The 10,963-nt window shown below is 44.5% G+C and overlaps 2 protein-coding genes across 3 annotated transcripts; both read left to right on the top strand.

Annotated features, from left to right (window-relative positions):
• The first annotated feature begins 601 nt into the window (after positions 1–601).
• On the top strand, positions 602–7,159 carry pip4p1a (phosphatidylinositol-4,5-bisphosphate 4-phosphatase 1a). Of its 2 annotated transcripts, none has more exons than XM_037276596.1 (7): positions 602–869; positions 2,130–2,323; positions 2,619–2,725; positions 2,797–2,902; positions 3,155–3,207; positions 3,633–3,723; positions 6,729–7,159. In XM_037276596.1, the coding sequence occupies exons 1-7, from the start codon at positions 752–754 to the stop codon at positions 6,768–6,770; spliced, it is 711 nt and encodes a 236-aa protein (XP_037132491.1). In that variant the 5' UTR covers positions 602–751; the 3' UTR covers positions 6,771–7,159. The 2 variants fall into 2 exon arrangements, with proteins under 2 accessions (XP_037132491.1, XP_037132490.1); XM_037276595.1 differs by lacking the exon at positions 6,729–7,159 and adding an exon at positions 4,340–6,187 and having other exon boundaries at positions 605–869.
• Positions 7,160–9,354: 2,195 nt separating this feature from the next.
• Positions 9,355–10,941, top strand: LOC119137051 (ETS translocation variant 3-like protein). The gene is made up of 5 exons (XM_037276033.1): positions 9,355–9,437; positions 9,598–9,649; positions 9,804–10,038; positions 10,261–10,396; positions 10,549–10,941. The coding sequence occupies exons 1-5, from the start codon at positions 9,357–9,359 to the stop codon at positions 10,789–10,791; spliced, it is 747 nt and encodes a 248-aa protein (XP_037131928.1). The 5' UTR covers positions 9,355–9,356; the 3' UTR covers positions 10,792–10,941.
• Positions 10,942–10,963: the final 22 nt, after the last annotated feature.

Below are 10,963 nucleotides of genomic sequence, written 5' to 3' on the forward strand. Positions count from 1 at the left end.
TCTTTCTGGGCTCGCAGGTGTTCCACAAGCAGAGAAAAGGAGAAAGTTGCTCTGTGCCAACCAGCCCACAAACCATCTTTTGTTGCAGGCGCTCCATGGGCCCCTCTTGTGGTCATTGAAGAATGACGTTTTGCCCTTAAAACATAAATTTATAATCCCAGAGAATAGTCCCTATAATTAATTTTTGGGCCCGAGTTCTATATTATAATGTACACCAAATATTTTGACAGCTGAATGAGTTATCTGCTCACGGGACATTTCATTAAATTAGCGATCTATTCACTTTCTTTAGTGCTTGTTCGTCGGGTTAGAAGCTGAGCTGCAGGCTACCCCAGAGACGGAGAATATCCTTTCTTTTTTAGTGTTTTAGAGCCACCTAGTGGACGAACGTTGCGGGCGCAGCCCACGTCACTTGACTCGTAAAATGATTACAGAACTTGACTGGAGTGTAGATGTCGAAGAAAACCCCGTATTAGTATAGGAAGAAATAGACCGGTTTTACAGTATAGCGAACCGCTTTATGGAAAGTTTAGTCATTTAAAGATGAAATACATTGACAAAAGTAGGACTGGTGCGCATGCACACGCGCCGTCACCTCGGCAGCGTGGTCACGTGACGCTTGCATTTCCGATACAACAATACATCACACTCAAGCAATCAAGCGCACCTCGTCTCGCTCTCTCCCTACCCTCCCTCCCTCCGCGCCAAGCTCTCTCTCTCTCTCTCTCTCTCTCACGCGGTCGCTCTCGGCATGGCGGACGGCGAGAGGTCCCCGCTCCTGTCCGATTTGGGCGATGGCGCCCTGGGCAGCGGCAACGGCGGCCTGTCGCCCAGCTCGGCGCCCTACGGAGTGGCTGGCAAGCCGCAGAGTGAGTAGCCGCCTTGTCGCCGCCTTCGCGCTCACTATCCTCCGCCCTGTCTAGCCTGATGCTAACAGCTAGCTCGGCGCTGTGACAGTGACGGAGTACCGGCCTGTCGTGCTTGTGTGTACCCCGGGGGAGAACGCCGGCGTTCTGTCTACGTCGTCCGCAGGGGTGACTGAATTTATTGTTTTAATTATACATATTTTCTCTAAAAACCTGAACGCATCGCTCCAGCCTAGCAACTCTGTTGTGATAGCACGCGAAATAGTGCTGCTGCTTATCATCCCATATTGCTACCTAAGCGTCACATTTGAGCCTTATCATCACTACAGTTGTGTTGCAATTCATCTAAAATATACTGGTCGTGTTTTAAGTACATATTGTCATTTAACGCGAACACAATTAAGGTCATTGTGGTGGTTCATTGGTTAGCAAAAGCGAAACACCTGTTTAGTTTGACACGTCCTGCAGCCAATCGGAAGACGGCAGAGGGCGGGTCCATTAGAGCTCTGGCCAATGAAACGTCGATTATGGAGGAGTTGCGTTCAAATGCCATGTCACGTCCATGTAATGTTTAACGTCTTAAAATCTGGTTTTAGAGCTCTGGCCAATGAGACGTCGATTACAGAGGAGTTGCGTTCAAATGCCATGTCACGTCCATGTAATGTTTAATGTAATGCATTTCAAGCACGTCTGCAGCTTGGAGTTCCCTCCCAGCATTCCTTGAGTGTTTTCCTTGCAAAAGCTGCTTTCACAAAGCAGAACTCGAGACCAAATCTTATTAGCTTGTTAATCATAAATAGGTCACTTCTCATGGGAACTTGGACGCCTTTTTTTCTTTGTAATCCGTTTGCACTAAAACCATTGTTTGTCACTCTTGTTTACGAGACAAATCCAATTTTACACCAGTTTATAAGAACTCTTTTTCACAAGAGCAAAGAAATAAGTTGTAAAAGGAAAAAAATAATTTTACATCAAGAAAACTTGTCAAACAATCTTATTTTTGAGAGGAAAAATCTAGTTTTACACAAATAAATACAAAACTTAATGATAATTTATTAGCAATCAATCAAGAACCAAGTTGTGGTGTTGCGAGTATATGAATAATAATGCACCAGCAGTATGAGGATGCTGGTTGGATGTGCAATGCATAAAATGGCCAATTACGACTTTCCAATCAACTATTTGATCATGTTTTTGATTCAATCAAACAATTTTTAAATGCATATGTGGGAAATGACTTGGAAAATGTTTTCCCCTCTTCAGGCTTCCCACCCTTCCCCAGTCCTGCGCAGCCCTCAGTTCTCCTGGGCGAGGACCCGCCTCCGTACTCGCCCCTCACTTCGCCCGAAAGCGGCAGCGCGCCCGTCATCAGCTGCCGGGTTTGCCAGAGTCTCATCTCGGTGGAGGGCAAAATCCACCAGCACGTGGTCAAGTGCGGTGTGTGTAATGAGGCCACGGTACGTTTAAAAAAAACACACATGCGGCTTATGCGCCCTTTTGGTTTCATTGAGAATAATGTCAAGTCAAATAATCCATCCAGGCTCAGACTGTCGCCATTGCAAAACCTTCACTAAGTGTACACACTTGAATTTCATTCTTAACTCATTCACTACCACTGGGGGGGGGGGGGGGGGGGGGGAAGCAACTAAAAGCAAAACAAGTGAACCTGAATTGAGTCGTCAATGCGCTTTGGCTCGACGCGCTTACGATTTGGATGTTCAAGTGAAGTGAGGTGTTCCTTTGTGCGCGCAGCCCATCAAGAACGCTCCGGCGGGGAAGAAGTACGTCCGCTGTCCGTGCAACTGCCTGCTCATCTGCAAAGTTACGTCCCAGCGGATCGCGTGTCCCAGGCCCTACTGGTACTCGCAACATGACGCACTCTACCGCTTGCGCTGTGTCACTTTGCTCATTTTCAAGCGTGTGCTTGCAGTAAGCGCATAATCAACCTTGGTCCCGTCCATCCTGGCCCGGCTAGTCCGGATCCGCAGCCCACCGGGGCCCGCGTCTCCTGCGGTCATTGCAGCAACACCTTCCTGGTACGCCGCCCGCCCAGCCACTTGTCTTTCAAACGCTTTCATTCCCGTTCGCTGCGTTATGCGAGTTAGCGTAGCATCAAAAGCCTCTATGATAAAAATATAATTGAATAATTTGCAATATTGTGTTTGGAAAAATAGCTGCAATTTATTTTCTTTAACATATAATGGAAACAATAGGACACATGTGAAATTCCCAAGAAAAGATGCAATCCGAACTTGTGAAAACTGATTGTGGGACTGTTGTGCTTGCAGTGGACCGAGTTCACGGACCGCACGCTGGCCAGATGCCCGCATTGCAGGAAAGTGTGAGTACTTAGCATTCTTTTCTGGGAACTTTGAGTCTTTCTGGGAAAGTTGAGTTTAAGTCTGACACGTTTATATATTTCTAATGGTGTTTTTTTTTTTTTAATTCACACAGTACAATGAATGTGTATGCTGTGCATCCTTGTGAAGTCAACTGTCAGGCTCTTATAACAGCAACATTAGCTGACCTTTTGCTGCACTTTAATTTGTGCAACGCGCGGAATTTCAGAATGAATTTGAATGCCGCATTATTTTCAGCCCATTATTGAAAAGTCTGGGGGGTTTTTTTTGCTTACCATCCAAATATCTGTTTTGCACAGATAAGATCCTTTTATTGCTTTAGTGCAACAACAATCATATTTTTGAATAATAATGGGACAATGATTTTTGCAACCATCCTCAACTTCTTTGTCGCCCTCCCTCGCAGCTCCTCCATTGGTCAGCGGTATCCCAGAAGGCGGAGCTTGTGGTGTTTTCTGCTCTGCTTGCTGTTCTGTATCTCCACTGCTGGTCTGATTGTGAGTAAAATGACGACGCAACACGGCAAAGTTTCTATTGTATTTTGATTGTAGACTCTGTTTGTGCCTTTTTGAACTGGCATACATACAAACATTTGTTCCAGTCTCATGAGATTTGATTCAGGAAAAACTAAACCAATGGAAAATAACTTTATGCAACGTTAAATGACCAGCTGAGGGCGCCAAAGGAGCACAAACTCGCTGAGTCGTTGCGTTGGCTCTTTCCCCCGGCTGCGTCTTCCTATTGCGCAACTCTCATAGAGTTGTGCTTTCAAATCATCTCACTAATCCTTTCTGTAAGATCCGCAACAGCTGCCGTGCGCTCCGTTTCATCATCAAGTGGAATTCTAGTGGTGGGCTAATTGGACTTGAGCTCGACAAAATCCTTAAGCAGCAGAAGTTGGAATATTTCAAGCTCCAGGATAAGTTTGTTTTGAAGATCCTTTAAAAAAGGTCAAAAGGAACTTTTTTAAATGTCCGCTTGAGATCAAAATGGCAGACCTGCTGTGTCTTTTCAGCCGTAACTTTTCACGATTGTTTGGTGCGTCTCCGGCTCGCTGTTGCTATCAACTTTGGTCACGGTCAATTTTCTGACATGGGCCGCTTATCTCTTTAGGCTGGCACGTGGCTGAAGGCTGAGACTTACCCCGGCATCTATGCCTCGTGGGCCGTTCTACTGCTTCTGGTGCTGGTGACCCTGGCGCGGGCCTTCTACTGGGCCTGCATGCGGGTCAGCCAGCCTCTCCAGAGCTTCGCATAGATCCCCCAAGCCCCCCCTTCCCTCACTTGAGTGGCCAGACCGGTGAATGAATGGCTTTAAAAGAAGAAGATAAGAAATATTTATTTCACGATATTGGCCATGTGGCTACTTCCTGTACTCATTTCCTCCCAAATCCGCTTTGTCATTTCCGCGCCTTGAATGAAGCATTTAGCATTTTCTAAGCCAGCGACATTGATGCCGCCGCCGTCTTTGTGAGTCAAAAGGATGAAGGAGACGTTTGAAATGTTTTGAGGCGTGTGAAGGTAGAACACCGCCCGTGAATACCCCCGCCATCGCAAACCCCCGAGGAGCCACTTTGTTCCTCAAAAAGTGACGCTAATGGAAGGAATTTTGAGTATAAACAAAGCATTTGAGCGACAACAAATTCCGGATGGCGACGTCCAAATGCTCCTTGCAGCTCGCTAACAAGAAAAAGTGGTTCTCGCTGCTCTCGACAGCTTTCTTTGTGATTCCTAGCATAACGTCTAAAGCAAAACTACTGTTTTTGTCATTTACTGTAATAGCACATTGCTTTCTGAAGCGTGCAAGCAAACGTTGCAATCCCTGCTTTCTGTGAACGCACCATCGGGGGACGTTACTTTTAATTTTGAGATGAAGGTGAAAAGCTTTCTGATTGGTCACTGCAGGAGGGTGGGAGGAGCTTTGTCAAATGGAAGGAAAAGGCTCTGCCTTTTGCAAAAGCTAAGAGGGAATTGGAAAAGACTTAACCATAATAGCAATGTCGCTTTTGTTTACTTTCATGAAAAGGACCTAAAAAGGAGGCTTGCTTTCCATTTCTAACATCGCCTCAGTAACTACAATCAACCACCATCAAAACGAGAAACTACTTGCTTGTTGTATGATTTGAGGCTACCTTTAACTTAATTAGTATCGTGAAGGATGTTTCGCTATGGTAACCGCAATTAAAACATAAGATGAGTCAGTTCCGTTGCAAACTTTTATATTAAAATTCCTGGAGCACTCAATTCTTAAACCAGACCATAATTATGTCGCTAAGTGCTTAAGTCATTCCTGTTAAGTTGGCAACGTTGCCCTCAATTTGTTTTGTTGAAGTTGTAATGAGTGTGTTGCCATGGTAACTCCGCTCAAAACAACCGATGAGCCCGCGATGTCGCGACACATTTAGCTGTGATCATTTAAATCTGGCGACGCTAACCGCCCTGCAAATTCTCAAACGCTCGATGAACGTTTTGTTTTTCTGTATATAATCTTTGATTTTGCTGCTGTGAAAGGAAGTGATTAAGCCAATCACTTAGAGCGGAGGGATGCGGAAAAAGAACACTAAAAGTGTGATTGTTTTTACTTCTGTTACATATTTAATGATGGTTTTTTTTTTTTTTTTGATGAGCTACTAACCTGATGAGCCTGCAACACGAACAAACACTTACATGCGCACGCTCACTTACACACACAACCCAGCACCTTACACTGCAACAGTTATTTATTTTTACACAGTCAAATTTTGTGCTAAATTTTTGATGACCATGGTAGAGAAAAAAGCCTTAATGTTTTATTGTTTTTCCAATCATGTTTTTTTTTTTTTATCTGTTCTCAAATCAGTGCAGTAATTTGGATGGTGTTTTAATAAAGCAGTTAATTGTGTGCGGCCTGTCTGGGGACCAGTTTGTAATTAACGGACCATGTGAACCAGCAGGCTGCCAAATAAAGACATGTCAAATGCTACTGTGGCTGCTTTTTATTTTTTTATAAACACCATGCACACACACACACTGGCCATCAAAATTATTTTAACATACGTAATGCTACAATGTTAGCTCATAAGGCTATCCCTATGATATGCTGTGGCCCAAATAGTAATTTGAATCCTTTGGCGCATAATCATTGTCTTGTCTTACTTGAAAAATGATTTTATGCAAAAGATGCTAAAATAATTCTGTTGTTTGTTGTCTGCTGCAAAGTAGTTTGTGTTGGAAGTAAAATAATGCTATGAGCGTTAGCTTGAATGCTAATATTATGCTTTGCAAACCCACCGTTTGTCTGTTATGAAGAAAGTGTGTTATCTGTAAAAAAAACAAAAAAACTAAAAATGCTATGTAGCCTGTTAGCTCAAAAGGCTAATGTAATGCTACATCTGCATACTTACCCAAAAAAGAAACATTTTGAGGTTTCTAAAAAGGAAAGTCCTCTTTGTCCGGGCACCTTTCGGAATCTGTGAGGATGTTTTTTTTCCTCTTGTTTTTTTTTTTTTTTTTTATCCTTCCAGGACACAAAAGAGATGAAATGTCTGGCTGCAGAAAAGCTTTAAGAGACCACACAAGTCCCCCGAGAGACACCTAAACCACCAGCAAGCCTTTGTAACCTTCTAAGGACGTCATCAAGTGTTTTTTTTTTATGGTACACACACACAAACACTTACACTTCATTGTGACTTGCTGCAGGTCTCTTTCTTTATTTTCCTTTTTATTGACTTAATTTTTCACTCGTTTCTCGACTTGGCCTGCGGGCGCCAGAGCTTCGTCTTTGTCATTTGTCTTCATGATGGAGACGAATGACTGTATCACACCCTCATGAATGCAAGATACATTATAGTCTATAATAGAATGAATATAATGTATACGGTGCTGTGACCAAGTTCGTGACTCAATTTATTCAAATCAATTTTCACCATTAAAATGTCATTCATCTGTTCCAGCCCCTGAAAAAAGTGGCTGATATTTAATAAAGAAAATTAGCAATTATTTGTATAGAAGACAAATTAAAAAAACAATGTAATAAAATTAGCTGGTCTTAAATAAAGCGTCTTAAAAGTGCTGCAACTAATAAATTTCAATAATCATTTGTTTTGCCAATTAACTGATAAAACTTTTAATTACCATCCACTTAAAAAAGAGGACATTATTTCCAATTGGCAGTCCAGTAAAAGCACAGCAAATCAACTATAATTCAGTTGCTGGTTTAGCTAAAAAAAAAAAAAAGATCATCAGTGCGCTCTCGTCAAGGACTACAGAAATCTCTCTCTCTCTCTCTCTCTCTCTCTCTCTCTCTCTCTCTCTCTCTCTCTCTCTCTCTCTCTCTCTCTCTCTCTCTCTCTCTCTCTCTCTCTCTCTCTCTCTCTCTCTCACACACACACACACACACTCTCAGTCTCTCTCACACTCACTCTGACTCTGTCACACACACGCACACACACTCACTAAAGCCTCCATCCCTCTTAGACGCTAACTCGATTTGACCCTGAAGACCCGTTGCAGTGTGACCCTCATCTTCTGCAATAACATCATCCTCTTCAACACACACGCACACACACAGGGCACAATGTGCTGTGTTCAAATGTAGAGGAAATGATAGACGACAAGATTGGGTAGAGGCTAAGATGCAAGGCTAAAGTGTGTGTGTGTGTGTGCAAGTGTGTGTGTACATGATAGGATTAAGATGAAGGGCAGGATGAGGATAAGAAGCGTAAGGCTAAGCGCCAGATTAAAGCGAGCGCTTGTCAGCCGTAAAACAAACAGTCCTTTTAGCGTCGGATCAAATCCAGACTTAGCGCACACACGGACAGTTTGTCACAGTCGCAGTAATACTGTCGACTGAGGGATAGACGATGATGTCTCAGATATTATTTTGCCCACAAATCCCTTGTTTCCTGGTACAATATTAGGATTTTGACCTCTGCCAAGGAGGTCAAGAAAAAGATTACAATTGGTTCCCAGGAAAACCTTCATGGACAGGATAAGGGACAAAAGAATTTGGATAAAGGTGCAAAACAATCCATTTGCTTTTTGAATAAGCGAGCGGTCGCGCAAATTACGCCCCCAAAAAATTGACTAATAGCTGAATCCGTGAATGCCGAATCGTGAATATGCATGAGGCCGCAGTAATACTAGCGATGATGTCACGTCTGTCAGCCAGACATCTCGAGATGCGTGTGTGTGTGCATCAAGGTGTGTTGGGTTTCAGACTTGGGGTTTTTTTTTTTTTTGCAAGTGACCCCTTTGCTGCTAAAAGTCAATTAGCCGCATCCATAATTGATGTGTGTCTGGCAGACTATTTGTGTTTACACTGGAATTGAAAGCCTCCGGTGTCAGCTTTTCCATCTCAAAGACTTTACGAATATAACGCGCGTGTGTGCGTGTGTGTGTGTACATGGTAATCATTTGGATTGTGTTTATTGCCACGGGCAGTTACTGTTTTGAAATTCCATTTAGTGTTTGATCTCTTCATTTGTTGCGCATAACTAAAACGACGCTTGTAAGATGACTTTTGTTCATTTTCCACAGCCTAGCCAGGTGTTGCCTTCAGGCGCAGTCTGAAATGATGCCTGTCAAGTCAATCATCAGATTATTCCTTGTTTTACAAATGTTATAAAGTCTGTTGATTTGAAAAACATATTTTGACGTGCTGGATATGGAGCTAAGACGAGCAAGCTCGCAGCTTCAATTGGCTCGTCCTGTTTGTTACGCAACCACCTAAATCGAGGCACCTTATTCAGTTTCTATGCTAAAGATAAGCTCTGCTAATGTTAGCCAAAATGCTTGAAAGATTATCCAATTTGCAATGTGAAAGAAAAAAGTGGTCCATTCTTCCATCCATCCAAGTTGCGTGTGACCTTGATGAAGAATTTGAAATCACGCTTTTCTTTTTTATTTCATTCAAGTGATGCCCTCAGGGACAGTGTGGAGGCTCCACTTTGACCTCCCTCACACAGCTGCCTTCCACGTCCATTGTTGCATTCGGGGTGAAATCACAGTTTTTCTCGGACCAAGTGTTCCCTTCAGAGATCCAAATTGCAGCACCGTCTGTCTCGTTGTGGGACGAGAAGAAGAAGGAGGGAGTTTTGGTGAGGTGGGGTGGGGGACTATGTGGGGGTGTTCCAGGAGGAGATTTTCAGATTATGCTGCATCCATCCTTCAGTCTTGTCTCACTCGTGAAAGCGCACCACCACATCCTCATCCTCTTTGTCCTCTTCATCAAGGTAACTTTTTTTTTTTTTTTTAACTCAGACTACGCATCGCTGACCGTTCTCTGCGCTTGAATGTAATTGTATCGGAGGGGAGGCATCAACGTGGTCCCATCCAGCCAGAGATGTTCAAAATGAAAGTACATTTGCTACATCCTGCTGTTTCCTTCCTCAGATGCAGTGCACGGCCTCACTCGGTTCTTGTTTGTCACCGTGCTGGAGTCGAAGTAAGCGTGTGTTTGTGGACTGACTGATGTGACTTTTTGGAAGGGCTCAATGCAGGCATTGAACGTCGGCCTCTGCATATAGACTGAAATATGCTACCGTTGTGACTCTAGCACATGTGAGTTGTAAGCGAGGCACAATTTGTGTTCCCGGCAGCGGTGGCGTTTCCCGACTGGGCTTACAAGCCGGCGTGGTCTGCGGGCTCTCGTCAGGTGCAGCTGTGGCACTTCCTGCTGGAGCTGCTGGGCGGAGGCGGCCGGGGCGACGCCATCGGCTGGGGGGGCGAGTGGGGCGAGTTCGTCATCCACGACCCCGAGCGGCTGGCCCGGCTGTGGGGCGAGAGGAAGGGAAAGCCGCACATGAACTACGACAAGCTGAGTCGGGCGCTGAGGTAAGGCGACTAAAGAGATTATAAATGAAAGGTGGCAAAGTACTTCTGGGCGGCACAAAGTCAATCGTTTGACGTGACGTCACCTGAAAACGACTTCAGTCAAAGGACATTTGGTAGAAGGCTTCGTTTCCTAACGACGCCATCGGAGAAAGCCGCCCGGAAGTACGTCTGGCGTCATGGTGCAAAATGGATGACTTGGTCACATTTGACTGTATGATGTAGATACTATTACAACAAGCGCATTCTGCACAAGACCAAAGGCAAGCGATTCACGTACAAGTTCAACTTCAGCAAACTCGTCCTGCTCAACGTCCACCTGCCGCCATCTTCTCACTGCCTGCCGCCATCTTGTCATCAGGTCTTCATTACATCATCTGACGCATGCACATGCACTTAGAATGTAAAAGATTGCAGTGCGATACTGCTGTATCGATTTTTTTTCTGTCCCCTGTCGTGACTGATGCGCATCTTTGGTGGGTAATTCCTCATTCCATCTGTTTGGTCCTCCAGATGCTCCAGAGCCGCCCTCTTGCCTTCTCCGTCCTCCCCGGCGTGGGCGACCTTCCAATCCAGGCATCCTGGCCTCACCTGCTACTGCCACCATGCTGCCTTCCTCATTGTTCTCAATTTCATCATCCTTTTGCCCCACCGTTGTCTCTTCCCCAAACCTCCTCACCATTCGTCGCTTGGCGAGACCACCTCAGTCGTCTGAGGCTTGGGAAGCAAACTCCACCAGAGGATGGAGAGCTTTAACATGAGCGTCACAAAGTTGTCCAAAATTATTTTTGTAGATTTATCACTTTTTGCACTCCCACTAAGGAGACTGCATTAACAATGTGGCACGCTTAAATGTGTGTGTGTGGATGTGTGTGAGTGTGTGCTTGTGTATTTTGTTGTGCTAAAATAAATAAGTGATGTATTCCAA

This window comes from Syngnathus acus, chromosome 17 (assembly GCF_901709675.1).
Source record: "Syngnathus acus chromosome 17, fSynAcu1.2, whole genome shotgun sequence".
NCBI lineage: Eukaryota > Metazoa > Chordata > Actinopteri > Syngnathiformes > Syngnathidae > Syngnathus > Syngnathus acus.